Source organism: Aspergillus terreus, genomic scaffold, assembly GCF_000149615.1.
Source record: "Aspergillus terreus NIH2624 scaffold_6 genomic scaffold, whole genome shotgun sequence".
NCBI classification, from domain to species: Eukaryota; Fungi; Ascomycota; class Eurotiomycetes; order Eurotiales; family Aspergillaceae; genus Aspergillus; species Aspergillus terreus.
The window spans coordinates 353,689-372,713 of NT_165929.1; the positions used below are offsets into that span (position 1 = coordinate 353,689).

At 54.6% G+C, this 19,025-nt stretch overlaps 7 protein-coding genes across 7 annotated transcripts; 4 read left to right on the forward strand and 3 right to left on the reverse strand.

The window, feature by feature from the left end:
* Positions 1-316: 316 nt before the first annotated feature.
* ATEG_04374 (uncharacterized protein) lies at positions 317-2,209 on the forward strand (the record flags this gene model as incomplete). Its single annotated transcript, XM_001213552.1, has 5 exons — positions 317-989; positions 1,199-1,573; positions 1,618-1,712; positions 1,738-1,761; positions 1,811-2,209. 5 exons carry the CDS (start codon positions 317-319, stop codon positions 2,207-2,209), a joined length of 1,566 nt encoding a protein of 521 aa, XP_001213552.1.
* An 820-nt stretch (positions 2,210-3,029) lies between these two features.
* Positions 3,030-5,161, forward strand: ATEG_04375 (putative glucan 1,4-alpha-glucosidase; the record flags this gene model as incomplete). The annotated part of the gene is made up of 5 exons (XM_001213553.1): positions 3,030-3,258; positions 3,311-3,594; positions 3,650-3,746; positions 3,806-4,443; positions 4,499-5,161. The coding sequence occupies 5 exons, from the start codon at positions 3,030-3,032 to the stop codon at positions 5,159-5,161; spliced, it is 1,911 nt and encodes a 636-aa protein (XP_001213553.1).
* A 646-nt stretch (positions 5,162-5,807) lies between these two features.
* ATEG_04376 (uncharacterized protein) lies at positions 5,808-7,911 on the forward strand (the record flags this gene model as incomplete). The annotated part of the gene is made up of 2 exons (XM_001213554.1): positions 5,808-5,902; positions 5,946-7,911. 2 exons carry the CDS (start codon positions 5,808-5,810, stop codon positions 7,909-7,911), a joined length of 2,061 nt encoding a protein of 686 aa, XP_001213554.1.
* Positions 7,912-9,503: 1,592 nt separating this feature from the next.
* Positions 9,504-10,815, reverse strand: ATEG_04377 (SDR family oxidoreductase; the record flags this gene model as incomplete). The annotated part of the gene is made up of 2 exons (XM_001213555.1): positions 9,504-10,735; positions 10,785-10,815. 2 exons carry the CDS (start codon positions 10,813-10,815, stop codon positions 9,504-9,506), a joined length of 1,263 nt encoding a protein of 420 aa, XP_001213555.1.
* Positions 10,816-11,356: 541 nt separating this feature from the next.
* Positions 11,357-11,718, forward strand: ATEG_04378 (60S ribosomal protein eL30; the record flags this gene model as incomplete). The annotated part of the gene is made up of 3 exons (XM_001213556.1): positions 11,357-11,426; positions 11,476-11,592; positions 11,654-11,718. 3 exons carry the CDS (start codon positions 11,357-11,359, stop codon positions 11,716-11,718), a joined length of 252 nt encoding a protein of 83 aa, XP_001213556.1.
* Positions 11,719-12,219: 501 nt separating this feature from the next.
* On the reverse strand, positions 12,220-14,366 carry ATEG_04379 (high affinity methionine permease; the record flags this gene model as incomplete). The annotated part of the gene is made up of 7 exons (XM_001213557.1): positions 12,220-12,439; positions 12,501-12,753; positions 12,804-12,940; positions 12,988-13,506; positions 13,555-13,630; positions 13,822-14,061; positions 14,120-14,366. 7 exons carry the CDS (start codon positions 14,364-14,366, stop codon positions 12,220-12,222), a joined length of 1,692 nt encoding a protein of 563 aa, XP_001213557.1.
* Positions 14,367-14,977: 611 nt separating this feature from the next.
* Positions 14,978-18,284, reverse strand: ATEG_04380 (putative ubiquitin conjugating enzyme; the record flags this gene model as incomplete). Its single annotated transcript, XM_001213558.1, has 2 exons — positions 14,978-18,069; positions 18,224-18,284. 2 exons carry the CDS (start codon positions 18,282-18,284, stop codon positions 14,978-14,980), a joined length of 3,153 nt encoding a protein of 1,050 aa, XP_001213558.1.
* Between the last annotated feature and the right edge of the window lie 741 nt (positions 18,285-19,025).

The window sequence follows — 19,025 nt, forward strand, 5'->3', positions numbered from 1 at the left end:
AGAAGCAAATGGCATCTTCGACCTGATCCTCGCACTATATCGTCGGTGCGACGGGGACTGGGAGCGTCTCGCCTCCGAGGCGAATGTCAATATCGACGAGCTAGAGCGATTTCTGGACTATGCAGCTACGTTCTTGTCTAACATTGGGAACTACTTTGTAAGCACATCTTCCGTATCCTCATCTTGTCATCCACTTAGTATTATGTAGGGCTCCGGCGATCAAAAGTTCATACCGGATATACCCCAAGAGACCCTCGCCCAGCTGGCGTCACACGATCCAGAAGTTGCAGCGCTCTTCGACCGAGTCAAAACACCCATGTTCTACCCATTCCCACACAGCCTAGGCAGGCCGAGTAGCCTGTCACAGACTGCGTACTATCTCGGCGAGGACTGCATGCAGTCCTCCGCGGACCTATCGTTCATAGCGGAGCTCATGGAGGAGCAGGGAATTCTCCCCGAAAACACCCGCTTGTTAAAATCAGGCCTATGCTATGACATTCTGCAAGCATCGGTGAACGAGGGAGAGTCTGGGTGCTTTCTAACGGACACACTACCAGGCAAGACAATCCGCCTGGTCAATGGGGACCACAAAGCCGAGCTGAGACAGATATGCCACTATCTTCAGCAGGCCCGTGAGTACGCCTGTAATGCCACCCAGGAACAGATGTTGGAGAAAATACACGACAGCTTCGTGACCGGCGATCTCGAAGCGTACAAAGCCGCTCAACGAATATGGGTCAGCGACAAGGCGCCTCCGGTGGAAACGGTGATTGGCTTCGTCGAGCCGTATCGTGATCCGCTGGGCGTTCGTGGGGAATTCGAAGGCATCGTTGGCATTCCGGACACGGTGGAGTCGAAAAGTCTGAATATTCTTGCTAGCATGGCGGATAAATTGGTCTGCAGACTTCCGTGGGTTGACAGTGATGGGGACAGTAAAGGGCCGTGGGAGAAGGACTTGTTTGAGCCTCCGGACTTTTCAAGCGTGCAGAGTAAGTTTTCTGCGTCTACTCCGTAAAACTCTCGTAACTCATCGCATCCAGGCTTGGCGTATTGCTCGAGCACCATCTTTGCTGGGATCAATCTCCCAAATGTACGTGGGTGTTGTTGCTGTAAAGCTCAAGACTGATGGATTAGTACAACGACATACGACAAGAAGCCGGCTACAAGAATATCATATTCTCTAATCGGATGATAGCAGAGAGCCATCGTGCTAGGGGCTTGGACTTGGTCGACGAGGCAGAGCAGGACGTTTTCAAAGCACATCGATTCCATGCCTACTATATCTGGGTGGTCCTGCATGAGATCCTCGGCCACGGAACAGGACGGTTTCTGACCGAGTCCGCCCCAGGGAGTTTCAATTTCGACCCAGAGAGGCCGCCTATGAACCCTTTGACAGGGACACCTATCATGACGTGGTATCGACCAGGACAGACTTGGACCGGGGTGTTTGAAGACATTGCAACGACCGTCGATGAATGCAGGGCGGAGCTCGTTGGTGCCTATCTGATTGACGAGCCGGAAATTCTGCAGCTGTTTGGATTCAACGATGAGAGCGATATGAAGTCGGATGATCGTTAGTACCACCCAGTCTCTTTGGTGCACTACTAACGCCGACAGTTGTCTATAACCTGTACTTGCAATTGGGAGTGGACGGACTCCGGGGCTTGCAGCACTACGATCCAGCCACCAAGGCAAGTCTGTCGTCTACGCGAGTAAAGCTGTGCTAACTCTTCACAGAATTGGGGACAGGCGCACAGCCGTGTATGTTCATGCATCCGATATCGGTGCTCAAAACAGACTAACAGTTCAGGCACACTATGCAATACTCCGCCACCTCCTCCGCGACAGCAACGGATTGTACACTATCATCTGCGACCTTGCCAGAATGCAACTTACTGTCAAGGTTGACCGTGCTCGTATAATCGAGGAAGGGAAACCGTCCCTGGGCCGGATGCTCCTGCATCTGCACATCTGTCGGTGCACTGCAGACAAGGCCAGCTGCCGGCAGTTGTACGAAGATCTGTCAGCCGTCGACGATGATGCTATGCAGTGGCGGGAGATTGTCATGTCGAAACAGGACCCGCCATTGGCCTTTTGCCACGCCAATACCTTCATCCACGACGGGAGAGTGATATTGAAGGAGTATGAGCCGACCCCGCGGGGTATCCTCCAGAGTTGGGCCGAAAGACAGGTCGATGAGCCGATCTAGCGACGACAGACCACCGCGCCAAGTGCACAAAAATGCTCATTCCAGAACGTTCGCCGAAATAGCGTGAAGATTGATCCTTGCCTGCAGGCCGAATCCCCGCGCCGAGTATGTACCCAATCTCTTCTTGCCAGCCAGCCCCTGCAAAAATCTTGCATTCCGACGCCACCATTTCGAAAGCGTGGCGAAAGCGCGGAGAAGACAGGGGACGGCGAAATATGCGGGGAATTCAGATGCTGGTGGCGTGGTCGCAATTAATCGATTCCAATCGGGGCTAGATGCCCGACACTATACATGAAGCCGGTAGCCCCTGACTTCGTCAGCCAGCCCTTTTGTCAGCCTTTTCACATGCATGGAATCTCACGACTGTCCGCTGACAGTTTCACATTGCTCTATCTTTCCTGACATTGAATGTACTCAGACGTCTTGTGATCCAAACACTGTTGAAGGTCAAATTGCCGAGCTGTGCTCATTCCTCCGCGCCGGCCCACGCTAACGACGCGATGGAATAGTCTCCGGCACTACCCAAGGCTTGTAAACTTAGAGGCCGAGTAATTTAAGTGCCCCAGACAGATGGATCATGCGGGGCATTCGTGCGTACCTCGTCAACACTGAAAGAGGCAAGTCCCAGAGCTAGGCGTGCGCTAAACGAAGAACATTTCCGACAATAACCCGACTGCAGGCACCAGAGAGTCTATGTATGGAGTACGGAGTATAGATAAATAGCACGATCTGCTGCTGCAGTTACTTCTTTCGTTCAGAGGTTGCAAGCATTCACTCTGATCTTCGAGATCTTCTCTGATCGGCGTTGGCTCCATCTGCAATGACGCGCATTCTCACCCTCGCCCTTCATGGGCTGGCTCTTGTCCAAAGTGTTGTTGGGGCTCCCCAATTGGCCCCCAGAGCGACAACCAGTCTGGATGCATGGTTGGCATCGGAGACGACCGTTGCGCTGGATGGGATCCTTGACAACGTGGGTTCTAGTGGAGCCTACGCTAAAAGTGCGAAGTCCGGTATCGTGATTGCCAGTCCAAGCACCAGCGATCCAGACTGTAAGTACATGTAGTGCCAATTGTGTTATTGAGCTAATAAACATCATACCAGACTACTACACGTGGACTCGTGATGCTGCGTTGACCGTCAAGGCCCTGATCGATCTGTTCCGCAATGGCGAGACAAGCCTTCAGACCGTGATCATGGAGTACATTAGCTCTCAGGCGTACCTCCAGACCGTATCCAACCCTTCAGGGTCCTTGTCCACCGGTGGTCTGGCAGAACCAAAATATTATGTCGATGAGACTGCCTACACGGGTAGCTGGGGACGTCCCCAGCGGGATGGTCCTGCCCTGAGAGCGACGGCGATGATCGACTTTGGTAACTGGCTCATTGTACGTCTGGACAGGGATCCAATCCTGCAGGATGATCAAACTAATGCAGGCACAGGACAACGGATATTCAACCTACGCCTCTAGCATTGTGTGGCCGATCGTCCGCAACGATCTGTCGTACGTTGCCCAATATTGGAACCAGACCGGATATGGTCAGTGCATTCCCCAAGACCCCCAGACTTGAACCCTAGCTAATGCTCTGAATGAACAGACCTCTGGGAAGAAGTGAACGGATCCTCCTTCTTCACGATTGCCGTGCAGCACCGGGCTCTGGTGGAAGGCAGCACCTTCGCCTCCAAAGTTGGTGCCTCGTGCTCGTGGTGCGACTCGCAGGCGCCGCAGGTGCTTTGCTTCCTGCAGCGCTTCTGGACAGGCTCGTACATCATGGCCAACTTTGGCGGCGGGCGATCGGGCAAAGACGCCAACACCGTCCTGGGAAGCATCCATACCTTCGACCCGAATGCCGGTTGCGACGATACCACGTTCCAGCCATGCTCTCCTCGAGCACTGGCCAACCACAAGGTCTACACTGATTCGTTCCGTTCTATCTACTCTATCAACTCGGGAATTAGCTCAGGCAAGGCTGTTGCCGTGGGTCGCTACCCTGAGGACTCTTACTACAATGGAAACCCGTGGTTCCTTACCACGTTGGCTGCCGCAGAGCAGTTGTACGATGCCATTTACCAGTGGCAGAAGATTGGGTCTATTACCATCACGGACGTCTCGCTGGCCTTCTTCAAGGATCTTTACAGTTCTGCGGCCGTTGGAACGTACGCCTCTTCGAGCTCGGCCTTCACCTCTATCGTGAGCGCCGTGAAGACGTACGCTGATGGATATATGAGTATTGTGGTATGTTCCTGCTACCGACGTTATTGAAATGCCAGATGCTAAATGGCTACTATAGCAAACACACGCGATGACGAATGGCTCTCTCTCTGAGCAGTTCGGCAAGTCCGACGGCTTCTCGCTGTCCGCCCGCGATCTCACCTGGTCGTATGCAGCCCTCCTCACAGCCAACCTGAGAAGAAACTCGGTTGTTCCCCCATCCTGGGGCGAGACGACCGCAACCAGCGTGCCCTCCGTCTGCTCAGCTACCTCTGCCACCGGCACCTACAGTACCGCCACGAACACCGCGTGGCCCAGCACTCTGACCAGCGGGACTGGTGCTACAACTACCACAAGCAAGGCGACTTCTTCTAGTACTACTACTACCTCGTCGGCCTCGTCAACAACAGTTGAATGTGTGGTTCCGACCGCGGTGGCAGTCACCTTTGATGAAGTTGCTACCACAACCTATGGCGAGAATGTCTACGTGGTGGGATCCATCTCCCAACTGGGCAGCTGGGACACGAGCAAGGCCGTGGCCCTGAGTGCCAGCAAATACACCTCCAGCAACAATCTCTGGTATGTCACGGTCACCCTTCCCGCTGGGACGACCTTCCAGTACAAGTTCATCCGGGTTTCGAGCAGCGGGTCGGTTACTTGGGAGAGTGACCCGAACCGTTCATACACGGTTCCGTCCGCTTGTGGGACGTCCACCGCGGTGGTGAACACCACTTGGCGCTAGATGGGTGAGTCTGGATGAGCCGGTGATGTCTTTCGGCTTCCTGAACTGTTCCATAGCCGCTGGAGGGTGACAACAGGCGTGATGTATCGCTCGTTATTGTGGAAGCTTTTACCAACAGGACATTTACTTGTACTTATTATTCGTTAGCATCCTTGTTGGAAACGTTTCTCTCAACCTATTGCAATATTCTGCTCTTTTCTACAATCTTGTGCGCTATAGGCTAGTAGATTAACTGAAGAAGTGGCAAGATCAAGCGATGATCGTACGACCTATACAACCACACCCAATAACTTCCTGCCCCTACACAAAAAGGAACCGATCGTATTCATATAGACGACTAGGACTAGGTAGCATTTGGCGTGAATCTGAAGGCCATGGGCAAAGACGATCGAGCAAATCAGCATGTCAAGATGCCTCGCTTAAGCACGGATTCATCTCCACTAGGAAAGCATTCGGGTTAGCCCGGCATGTTGGGGGCCAATACTACCTTTCAGCCTCGGTGCGGCGACATGACAGAGGGATATAGTGGAGTTGATCAGGGGCAAAAACTATTTCAAGAGCGCCATCGCCTCAGGGGTGCAGTCTCCATTTCCCATATACTGTATACAGAGAACGACTCCGTAGGAACTTCATACGTTCTCCTGCCATGGCGCCCCAGACAAAGCAAATGGCCCTCCTGGCGCATGCCAGAGAAAACTCCACCTTCGACTCCCAGAAGTTGACCACCATCATCTATGACAAGTACGACAGCCCAAGCTCTTAAGATCCATGCTAATTCCTAAAGCGAGGAGAATGTCGCATCCCGTCGAGCAGCGTTTGCACGCGTGGAAGCCGCACTGGGACTGGACGATAACATGAAACTCCCCCGTCTCTACGAAGGACTCGACCGCGAAGGGCTGTACATCGAAGGCGTCCGGCGCGCCCGAGCGACGACGCAAGACATGCTCGCGCATAACCACGAGCATTTCAAGTCGCTGACGGAGCGGTATCACCTCGCCAACTCCTCTCCCTTTGGGATGAACTTCCTCATGTTCCGCAAGACGATCGAACTGCAGGCCACCGATGCGCAGAAGCGTTACTGGCTGCCACTCATTGACCAGATGAAGGTAAACGGCGCATATGTTCAGACAGAACTCGGGCACGGCACTTTCGTTCGCGGGATCGAGACGACGGCTACATTCGACGAGACCTCGGGCGGGTTCATCATCGACTCGCCCACGCTGACCGCGACGAAATACTGGCCCGGGGGTCTGGGGATCAGCTGCACGCATGTTGTCGTGGCTGCACGGCTCCGCACGCATGGACAGGACCACGGGATGCATTGGTTTGTCGTGCAGATCCGGTCCTTGGAGGACTATGCGCCCGTCGAAGGGGTGGAGCTGGGCGATGTCGGCATGAAGATGGCGTATAACGGAACGTGTAATGGATATGCCCGGTTCCGCCGTCTGCGTGTGCCGCGCGACAGCTTGTTGGCTGCTCATGCCGAGGTCCTCCCGGACGGAACGTACATCTGCCGGTCGAATCCTGCGGAGCTGTCTAAGCGCCTCTATGCGACGATGCTGGACGTTCGGTGTGTCATGATCAAGTGTGCTGGGTTCAGTCTCGCGCAGGCGCTCACGGTCACGACGCGCTACTCTGTGGTCCGTGAGCAGGGGAAGCCAATGTTTGCGAACGGGGATGCGCCGGAAGTTGCGCTTCTGGCGTACAAGTCCCAGCACTACCGGCTCCTGACGCTCATCTCGCAGGCGTATGCGATCCTGTTTGCTTCCAAGTCGTTTGACGAGGTGTATCATGGCTTCGTCCCGGAACGAGCCAGGGGCCACCTCGATCGACTGTCCTATATCCACGGGCTGAGCACGGGATTGAAGGCTTGGGCTACGACTATCGCCAGCGCCGGTGCAGAAGAAGCGAGGAAAATGTGCGGGGGGCATGGATATGTTGCGTTGTCGGGTCTCCCGGACATGGTGGCTACGGTGTCTGCGACGGCGACCTTCGAGGGGGATAACTATGTGATGTGGCAGCAGCTGGTGCGATATCTCTTCAAGCAGATACACGCATCTTGTTCTGCGGCGGCCGTCGATGCTGAGATGCAGGAGTACCTGGAGGGTCTCAAGCCCTACCTCCGCGAGAAGGGATCGAGATTTCAGCCAAATACGGACCGGCTGTACGACCCTGCGACACTGCTATCAATCTTTCGACACCGCTCGCATCGCCTCCTCGCCATGGCTCACGTGCTTGTGACTCGAGAATCAGAAGAAACCACCCTAGCGGACGCGTGGAACAAGCACATGATGATCCTTCTGTCAGCAGGACATGCATACGCCGAATACATCATCCTTCGTGCGTTCCAGGACTGGGCCAGCAAGGTCCAAACGATAGAACCGAGTCTCCATCTGCCCGTTTCCCGACTGTGCACATTATTCGCCTTGACGACAATCGTCAGCCCGGTTTCCACCTTTTATGCTGTTCCGTTCACAGAGGATGGGGTGTTGTCACTTGATCAACTCATGCACATGCGCGCAACCATCAACGACCTCCTTGCCCTCCTTTTGCCCGATATTGTCGCCCTGACGGATGCCTGGGACTTTACAGACGCCAGCCTCTGCAGCGCTCTTGGCTGTCGAGACGGGAACGCGTACGAGCGACTGATGAGTTGGACGAGGCAGCTGCCGGTCAACCACGGCGACGTCGGCGGCAAGTTCTGGGACGGCGAGGCGGGGATTGGGAACGTCCTCAGGACGAAGCTGTAGCCCCTCCAGATCGTACTTTTCACATAGCAGACAGGCAGTGCTCGGAAAGGGGTCCGCGGATGGATAGACTTAGTAACGTACTCCGTACACTAATAGTATCGCGTATCATTGCGATCGTCCGTCCCCGCCGATCATGGATACTTCTACCCCACTCCGAGGGCAGCAGCATCTCCAAACCTCACCGCATATCCGTCTACCAAGACGAGACGAGCTAACTATCCGTCTGCCACGAGCAGCCATGAGGCCCGCCAGAGTCGCGCTTCCGCCCGGATCCCGCATCCTGGTGACGGGCGCAAACGGTTACCTCGCGTCGCATGTGGCCGAGCAGCTCCTCACGCTGGGCTACCTGGTGCGAGGCACCGTGCGTGCGCCCAAGCCGTGGCTGGACCAGTACTTCGACGAACGATACAGAAAGGGCATGTTCGAGTCGGTGATCGTGCCGTCCTTCGAGGATAAATATATCATTAATCGAGTTTTGGATGATGTCGACGGGGTTGTGCATCTGGTGGGTGCCCTCGTACACGCCAGTCACCGTGGGATACGATACTGAGTAGAAACAGGCATCCGACTTGACGTTCAGTACAGACCCCGAGGCCGTCATCCCGTGGGTGGTTCAGGCCACAGTGGGCATTCTCGAAGAAGCGGCGAAACGATCGTCGGTCAAGCGAGTCGTGCTCGTCTCCTCGTCCAGCGCTACCTACATGCTTAATCCTGCGCCCGAGGGTCGCACCATCCATGCAGGTAAGACTGATCAGCGTACCGTATGCATTTCATGGTGCATTGCTGAGCTGGAATAGACACTTGGAACGAAGAAGCCGTCCGCCTTGCGTGGGACGAGCAGACGCCGCTGGATAAGAAAGGCATGGCGGTCTATGCAGCGTCCAAGACGGAAGGCGAGCGACAGTCCTGGAAGTGGGTGCAAGAGCATAGGCACTCTTTTGTGTTTAACACCGTCTTGCCGAGCTTCAGCGTGAGATACTGCAGCCATCGGTGGACATGATACAGACAGGCTGATTTCGCGCAGGTTGGGAGAATCCTCCACCCGGAAATCTTTGGCTCAACCATGGGCTGGACACGCAAATTGCTAGAGGGTGATCCAGCTGCTTTCTCCAAGTTTCCTGAGCGTGCGTACCCCCCAGTCCCCCCGACAATGATATAGATCTGATAGGACTCAGAATGGTTCGTGGATGTCGAGGACGTGGCTCGACTCTGCATCATTGGTCTTCTAGATATCAACGTCAAGTCAGAGCGCCTCTTTGGGTTTGCAGGACAAGCCAACTGGACCGATATCGTTCGCATGTTACGAGAGCTTCGACCAAACAACCAACGCATCCCGGATCCGCCTAAGAACGAAAAGCGCGACAACACCCGAGTCGTTCCAAGAGACAGGGCTGAACAGCTTCTGAAGAACTTCTATGGGCAGGCGGCATGGACTCCAATTCGACACAGCCTGGAGAACGGCATTCAAGACCTGGACTAATCTTCCACAAATCAGACTCTGCTAGATTAGACGCTCCGGGTGCTTAGGGATAGACAATTGTAGTAGCTATGGACTTGCAGTATATCATTTAGTATATCCTCTCAAACATCTCCTATCTACTGAAGTCTTCTCTCAACTTTGCTGCCGGGGGAAGGACCCGTTCCTTCTCTAAGTCGTCGAACGTCCTCTCAAACGCTTCCCAGGTGTCTTCGTATTCCGTCCAACCGAGCTTCCTGGCCTTGGTCATGTTTCCGACACAGCCCCATTCCCTCCCAAGCGAGAAAGTCAGGAAATCCCATGAAGCCTTGTCCCAGGCCGCTTGATCCAAGTTATATTTGGCCTGCAGCTTCGACCACGCCTCTTTTACATCCTTCCGCTCCGCCCATTTCGGAGGATCGATGGGGAGACGGAAAAAGGGGGGATGAGAAGTAACGGGGTCGTCCGCGATTCCCAGTGCTTCCTTATGCGCAACGATGGGGTTCGACGTCTGCAACTGCTGCTCTGTCTGCTCGTTTCGGTACGCGTCCAGGGTATCCGGCGCGAACATGTTCGGCGGGATGGAGCATCCAAACCGCTCGGCCATACGAGGCCACAGGTCCTGGAACGACTGCGTATCCCCGTTCGTCACGTTGAAGATGTTGTTCCCGGCACCGGGCGCGGTAGCCGCCCAGAGGCAGAACTTCGCGTGCAGGTCCGCGGACGTCCAGCAGTTGAGCGCGAAGTAGTTGATTCTGTTTCCGGGGAACAGAAGCTTAGAGCCCGGCAGGGCCTTGCTCACCGCGCAATACAGCCCCAGCACGACCACCTCGTTGTAGAAGTTCTTCTTCGCATACCCGATCACGTCGTTCGGGAGCGTGACCACCCACTCCCAGTTGCCCCGTGCGGCGGCGTCCTCGAGAATGCGCTGCTGCGTGTAGTAGAAGTTGGCGGGCCACTGCGCGCCTCCGATGCCGTTCTCCAGCCGGGGGTCGGTCTCGACGAGCGGCTGCTTCGGGGTGCCCTGGTGCACGCCGTAGTGTTTGAAGCCGCAGGTCAGGATGCATCGCTTGAGGTGTTTCACTGCGCCGGTGCGCTCGAGCGCCTGGAGGAAATTTGACAGCAAGCCGCCGTTGACGCGGGCTTCTTCCTCCTCGTCCTTCCGGGGGAGATACGCGCAGAAGTAGACGTAGTCGGCGGCGATACCGGTGAGGGTTGACGCCATGTCTTCTGCTGAGGCCTGCAGGTCCAGGGATACATGTTGCAGGCGGGAGTCTTGGCCGCCGGACTGGCTCCGTGAGATGGTGTAGATTTTAGTGTAGGAGGGATCTTGTAGGAGGTGGTCGACAATCGCGGCACCGGTGATACCTAGCATGAGTGAGTTTCTGTTGAGAGGAAGGGTTTGGATTGTACGTACCGGTCGCGCCAGTGACGATTGCAGTAGGCATGGTTCGTAGAGTGAGAGATGGTTCGCGTATGTGGTTTTGATGTGGTCACATTTGATGCGATTTATACAACGGCGTGTTGCTTGACATCATCCTTACATACCCGTTTAGATCGGGATGTCTCCATGCCTGATGACGTTGGGACCGGTGTTTGCTCCATCACCGGGATGACGTTCTATACAGGAGATTCTTTGTTGGATGGAATTCCTTGGAACTTGCATGCAGTCATGCAATAGGTGCACATCCGGTACGTTCCGAGATACATATATGCACTACTGCCCTGGAGACATCCCTGGCACCAGCACCCTGCAGATAACAATATCCAGCCTAGAGCGTTCCTCTTACAAATGCTCAGTTGGCAGATAAGACTCGATAGACTCTTCTACTCTGGAGTATACGATCCTCTTGTAGGGCTACATACAAAGCCCTAATATCACGTGATAACCAACAATCACATGACAATTGAGACAATCCACATTCACATCACCACCATCACCACTTCAAGCACCACCTCAAAGCACACGTCCACCCCCCTCCAATCAACATGGCCAAAGCAAAGAAGACCGGAGACACCGTCTCCTCGCGCCTGGCGCTCGTCATGAAGTCCGGAAAAGGTTGGCCCAACTCGCATCTGCGGTCGCGAAAATCTCTGACAGAAGATAGTCACCATGGGCACCAAATCCACCTTCAAGACCCTCCGCTCTGGAAAGGCCAAGCTGATCCTGATTGCCGGAAACTGCCCGCCACTGCGCAAGTCCGAGCTCGAGTACTACGCCATGCGTACGTTGCAATCCCTCACTCCCCTGAACTCAAGACGACCGCGACCGCTAACAGCACGCAGTGGCCAAGACCCCCGTCCACCACTTCAGTGGCAACAACGTATGTCTCCCGCCTCCCATTCCATAATCCCTCAGCGAAGGAGCCACCCGTTGGCTCTGGAGAGAAAGAAGTCGCTCGGCGATGGGGCCTGGACCGGATTGCGATCCGGTCGGGGCCCCGGAGAGCTCCGCTCCTCGACGAAGGAGTGTACGCGGGGATTTCAAACGTGAACTGAACCGGACATCTCTGGAGAGGATTGTTGCTCGCTCGGCGATGGAATCTCCCCTGTGGATATTCCGGAGAGCCCCGTTCCCTGTGAACTAATTTTTACGCCTGCAGATTGAGCTGGGAACCGCCTGTGGAAAGCTGTATCGCTGCTCGGCTATGGCGATTTTGGATGCCGGTGACTCGGACATCTTGAGCAGCGAGGCTTAGATTTGGGTGCACAGAACGGAACGAAATGTGATGAGACTGGTTCTCAGGAGTAAGGTAGTACTCATGAACGAAATTGACATCGAAAATTATCTTCCTTTAATTCATCATTTGAATACACTCGACCATCCCTTATACGCTTGTCGTATCTGCATCCTAAGCCTTAATATCAACGTCGTGCGGTATCCTCCGACGCACCCTCCCAGTCGCGTCATGCTCGGCATCCCACTCTGCCAGTTGGTCGTTCGGAACCTTCACCAGCTGATGCGCGGTAGCACCCCCATCTAGCTGGATGATAGTCTGTCGGAATTGATATCCGCCGCGCTTTGGGAGCACCTTGATCCAGACGAAGTAGTACACTCCGCACAAAGCCACACTGGATCGTGTCAGCAACCGTCCGTGACCAGAGAAGCTTAATAGAAAGCGAAAGCACATACATGCCGAGTCCCACCACGCAGTACGTGGCGTACCAGAAGCTCACGTCGCCGCCTGTAGCACCGGTGGTTGGCGGATACCACGGCGCGACGAGCATATACAGGTTCGACAGGATGGAGAACGCCACCGCAATATCCCACGCACGGTACTCGGACGGCGGGATGTTCAACCGCTTACGGCGGGCGCGGGTAACGAGCAGTCCGACGCTCAGGAGAAAAGTAAAGAAGCTCATGGGGTATATGCCCAGATCGACGACTATATCCGTCAGCTTTTCGCCCGAGCTATGCACCGCAGTGGTAACATACCGAAGTTGAAGGCGTCCCCGGCGGGCGGTATGAGGATCATGAGCACGGTCGTCACCCATTTGACAGCGTATGGGCCCAGTGGCGTCCCAAACGGCCGGGTAGACGTCCAGAATGAAGTGAAGGGGAGGACGCCCTGTCTGCTGAGAGTCAGAAGGGCGCGGCCAGAAGTGGGATGCATTCTCACCGTCCACACTCGCGCAGCATGCGAGACGACCCAACCAGGACTGTGAGCAGGTTGCCGAACACGCTTACAGCGATGAAGAAGTTCAATGCGCGCGAGGCGCTGCTTGTTCCAAACACCTTCTCAAAGAAGACGCTCGCGGCCACGGCCTTTGAGTTGAGGATCTCCTCCTTGGTGCCTGCGGAGAAGTACGCGATGTTGGCGAGGATGTACAATGTAGCTGTGACCAGCAGGGCCGTCGGGGCGCTCCACTTCAGCGTCTTGACCGGATTCTGTGCCCTGGCTGTTAGCCATTCGTTCTGAGTATTGCAAGGGCAGACCGGAGCATAGCATACGCGAACTTCGTTGACAACATTAAACGCGTTCTCAAAACCGGCGAAGGAAAACACCACTTTGACAAGCGCGTTCGTCGCTCCATACACCGATATAGCGGATGATCCGTCGAACGCATGTCGAAAGTTGACCTTAGGGTCTGGGACGGAAGTGTTGCCTCCGAGGACAACCAGACCGGTTATACCGATGCTACCACAAATCAGCCTAGGCACCTCTCGGCAGAAGCGTTGGCCTCACAAAACCAGCACGATGAGCTTGACAACGCCGATGACATTGCACAACCGAAGAGACCACTTCGTATTGAACGCCAGAACTGCCCGTCCTCGTTAGCACCTCTCACCATGCGCACGGGGCAACTAACCCAAAACCGCAACCGTATAGCAAGCAATCGCCACTCCCTTGAGCCCCCACGCCGTCGCCTCCGCATCCGCCAGTCTAAACAGGTACTGCGCCATCACTGCGGCAGTCAGCTCGGCCCGCACCGCCAGGAGTCCGCGCCCATACCCACAGCATTGCTGCTACTAAACGAGAACACGACCGTCTGCACGGCGAAGACGGTGGGAAAGAAATACCGCGGCCGCGGATACGACTGCTCCAGGTAGACGACCTCCGACCCGGAGCGGCTGGGGAAGTACGACGCGAACTCGAGATACACGGACAGCGTGCTCGCGGCCATCAGGTACCCGATCACCCAGTACACGAGGCTGAGGCCTACCGAGCCGACGCCTTTGACGATCGTCGATGCTGGGTTCGTCAGTTGGTGTCAAGCGGGCATCCTTGCTGTCGAGATAGGCAGACGTACGCGTAGAGAACACTCCGCTCCCGATCATCTTGCCCGTGTTCAGGAAGACCACCGTCACGAAGCCGACGGAGTATCCGAGCGGCGAGGTTACCTCTATCGGCGCGCCGGAGGCCTCCTGGTAGGTCGGTCTGGAGGAGTTTGCGCCGCCCTCGGCTGTGTACTTCAGGCTTCCATCGTCGATAGCGCTTGTGTCGTCGGATCTATCATCCGTTGCGGAGTCAGTGACTGTGGCAGAGGAGAAGCCCATCGTGAATCTGCTGCGTGTTCATCGGTCTCGGCATGTTGATGGGGGGATTCTCTGCTCATATATAGGCCGGATGAGGAGTAGAAGGGGAAATGCCATGCATATGGTGTCATTCGCCGTGTCTATCTCGTGCGCGGCTGGGCCATGGCTGTATGGCGCGTACGATCTCCACCACGGTATATATCTCTTCAACTATAAGTATTATGTGATATCGTGTATCGAGGTCGTGGAGAGAGCAGAGAAGCGAGAACGGACAATGAGCATAATCATTCTTCGCTGCAGAGCACAACCAATGTGCAATACATGATCATATGGGACCTGAAATCTCACGTCAATTGCAGCTACAATACAAGTGTGGATTGCATAATGGCGGGGATAGATGAGAAGATTTGACTAGTTATATCGTCATCACCTTACCCAACCGCCAAAAGCGCTACCAAGAAACACTAAAAGAACAAATAACGAACAGCATAGTCCATATTTCAAATTGCCTGATTAGTTCCGGAGAAGTCCGCTATTCCCACCAGCTCTAATCTACAATATGGATGTAAGCAAGTCTAGCCAGGGCTCCCACCGGTTCTGCAATCACCTTTCCTACATTCCGAGCAGCCCATCTACCAATGGACCTGCTGAAGATCATCCGGTACTTGCCATCCGTGCGCCTGGCACACCCTCTGATAGTCAGAGATTGCATTGCCAACAGTGTAATCCGCGTTGGTTGACTGGTCAAGCCGGGCAGGCTGAGGCTCCGTATTGCTCAGCGCGAGGCGCACTTGTAGCAACACACTCTCCATGCTGCAGGCGGCCGACCATCCCGAGTTTGTGAGCAGCTCCATGCACATCGAGCCGCCCAGGGTGACATGACCACCGCCTCCGCGACCGAACGAGAGGATCCGCGGCCGGATGATGCGGACAAAAGGCGGACTCATGGGGAAGTAAGGGGGGAAGCGGATCTCGAACACAATGCTGTGTACCTTGGCCTTCTTCAGGTCCTTGGCCAGCGGCAGGTTCGGGTCAAAGCTGTGCAGTTCCACGATCCATTGGTAGACGTTGTTCACCAGGCTCGGGTCGATGTACCAACCCAGCTCGTGGAGGGGCTCTCTCTTCTGGACCTTCAGGGTCTCCTGTAAGCGTTTGTGTAGCGCCTTGGTCGCCGTGGTGGTTGCGTATCGCGGAGGTCCTAGGAGTCGCAGCGAGGATACCTCCAGCGTCCCCGGCCGAAAATCAGTCTTCGAAATGTCGATGCGAAACGGCAGCTCGTCCTTGTCTTCCTTGTCGCTGTCTCTGAGCAGCTGTCGATCGTCTTCAAGGGTAGCCACGCTGTCTGCATCGCAGAGGCTGGTATTAATCTCCTGGGATTTTTTCCGTCGCCCCTTGGGTTTTCCGCTCGATGTCACATTTGCCTTGTGCGTGGCGACGCCAGAGATCGGGATCTTGACATTCTTCCCCTCGGCACCCATAACCAGTCGTTTTGGATCCTGGGTGTAAATTCTGGATGGGTTCCCTTGACAGACTTTCGCGTCTGTCGGAGTGGGCCCGACAAATAGATACCTGGGCTGGATCCAGTCAAGGTGCTGGACCACGTAGCACGCTGTATTGTGAACAAATTGGTTGGGAGCATTGACGACCTCGTTCAGGGATATTGCGCACTTGATGTTGAGCTTGCTCTGCGGCCAGGTAGTATGCAGTGTTGGTGCACTAGGGTCAGGGAAGTTCACGCGGCCACAGTAGCCCACAGAAGTGGCGAAGTTGTTCGACATGTAGACCCCGTTACCGCAGGACCGTCCGTTAACGACCTTTTTGTAGTGTAGCCCCTCGCGCAAGATGCTGTGCCAATTGTGGAGAGGGCTGCCATGCCATGCGAACAAGGTGGGGTGTTGCGAATTCCCATCCTTGGTCGACGAAACTGCATTGACGGCCTGTACAAAGCGGGCCTCCTTGTCTGGTGCTCCTTGCGCAAATCGAAACTGAAGGTAGCCTGACATGCCGGACACCATGTGTTCGGGATCATCATGATACAAGATGCATGGTCGATTCGAAGCGATGACCCATCTTAACACGTAGAGTGCAGCCGGTGACACTCGGTCGTGCCAGGAGGAAAGCGCACGATTGACGTTGTTCGAACTACCGTTCGTAATATAGTCTCGCATCTCATCCACGGCTGGAAGCGTAGCTAGGAGCGTGACAATCGATGTGCATTTATCCGCTGCACTCAAACTGTCAAAGTCCTTGTTGTATACCTCGTATCGAAGTTTGCCCGTAGTGAGTTGCGGGGGTTTGACGCTTCGCTTGGTCAATCGAACCGGAGTTGATAGTTTGACATGTGGGAACAAGATAATATCTTGCACTTCGCAATGCCACTGGTCGGTTGAAGTGGTGCTAGTTGTCGTAATACAGATCCAATCCCCAACTCGGAGTTGACAGGACGGTTCGACGGTGATCTCCATCAGGTCCACGTCGAAGCGTGCCTCTTTCATTATGCCTGTCGGAACCTTCAGCCCAATTCCACAAGGGAATTCGTGCAGGGTCCTGTCTTTGGCACTGCAGTACGTGAAGCTAATCAATAAATCGGCAACGTACGGCTGCGAAAGTATCTCCCACTCAACGCTCGGCCCCATTCCTAGGTGCATGTACTGGTAAAGACATAGACCATTGGAACAGACATAGGGCTTGATGGCCTCGAATCCAAACTCGACCTTGCGATAACAGTTGAGACAAAACTCGGTGCACTTGACGAACCGCCGAAGTACGAACTGCATTGCAATCAATGGAAAGACCAGGGCGTCTGTCTCTTTATCGTTTGCAAGGTGATCGGCCTTCAATAAGCCTGGAGTAGATACGCTCCAGTCATCTGGGGCAAAGTATTCTGGATTTGTTGAGACTAGCGAACTGGGGGATTCGCCCTGAGCAGTGTGTAAGTACGTCTCCGCCCCTGCCCATGAGAATCCATGCTCCAGACGAAATTTAAGGAGACGGAGAAAATCGGTCTCGAGGAGGTTGTTCAACGATTCAGCGATCTGCAGACAGCGATATGCTGGTGCTTGGCCGCTATAAGCGGTGTTGGAGACTTCCCCTGTCATGCTGTCTAGGTCCTGCGTCAAAACGAACTGCCGCAGTGCACAACTCAAGCTCGGTTTATAGGACTTGCAGACGCCCACATGCATTTGGACGAGCGTCTCTGGCGTTTGGGGTCCTCGACCCGTCATCTGGGATAGGGGAACATACCCAAGAGGGTAACGCAGGAGGAGAGTCAAGTATTCTGACCCTTCAACATGCCAGGCTTGCAGTGCTTCTTCGGAGATCCCAAGCTTTCCTATGCGACAGGAGATGCACACGATGACGGACCCTTTAACATCACCCAGGACACCGACCTTATAACCTGCAGATTTAACAGCCCTGAGATCGGAACGCAGTACGTCTGTCGAAGATGGGCCAAATGTTGACAAGGGAAATGTCTCGTGATCAGTATCCCAGTCTTCGTCTTCCTCCATACATTCGTCATCATCGCAGTCATCAGCGGAAGCTGAAGACTCTTCGAGACCGAGAATTGCCTGGTCCAGAGAGCGACTGATGGATGTGAGAAACTCCTCGATTCTTGGACTGCCATCGAGAGGCTGGTAAGAAGTCAACGCCGTTGCTATGGAAGCGGGGATGTCATCATCCGAGAAGACAAAGAACTGGTGATCTTTCGGATAGGCGCAGGTGTCTGCAGAGCTCTGTTAGCCTGTCCATAAAAGCAGGAGCTCGCTAGAACTCGCCTACGGTGGTGACTTGGAGATACACGCGTTGAGTGCTGAACGGAGGCGTATAAGTCAAAGAAAACGCGCCGTCCTCTCCACCATCAACCACATCACTCAGACGGGGAAATATTCCAGGAATTGAGGCGAGATTGAGATCCCTCAAGAAGTCCTTGCGGGGCATCGTGTAGTGGCCGATGCAGACCGGTCCGTAGGCGCTTAGAAGAATAGAGCACCAAGAGCCGAAGGAGGGGGTGCTGACTCGGGGTAGGTTAGGGGAGAAGGATAAGATGACACGTTAGAAGGCTTGGAGGGAGAGAGGACGGTAAGGGAGCAAATGAATAAGAATGAAGTCAGAGGTCATGGAAGCATCGACAACAATGGGCGACACAGTGAATGTTGACGATATGATGTAAGCAGCGTGTGTACAGCCCCTCTTAGGCCGTGTACCATGTACCTGCTGTAGCATACTCAAAGATATGATATCTCAGGTACCAATACATCGCAGGAGTTCGGGTCATGTTCCTGACTATCGCTTGTTCCTGATCATACTTGAAGAATTCGTGTTTGTCGGAGAGATCTGGACGCAACTCTGCCGAACATCTACGAAAGTCAATGATAAATTAGGCGCTGGATTCTTTCAGCGATGAGGGGAAGAAATTCGATGACCATGGTTCATCTCGAACAAACGGGTTGAGGTAGTAGTTCTTCTTTGTCTGATGTATTGTTTTCGAAGTTGTATGAAACAACCCCCTTCCCATGTATCATGACCGCGATCATGCGTTGTATACAACTTCACGGCGTGGTACGTTCTCCTCGTGCCCATGGCTGCGGGCCTATAGGCTACCAACGGAGACTGCCTGACATATTTGGGCCTGGTCGACGCTCTAGGCTACCTGATGCAGATCTACGGCTTGTACCTGTT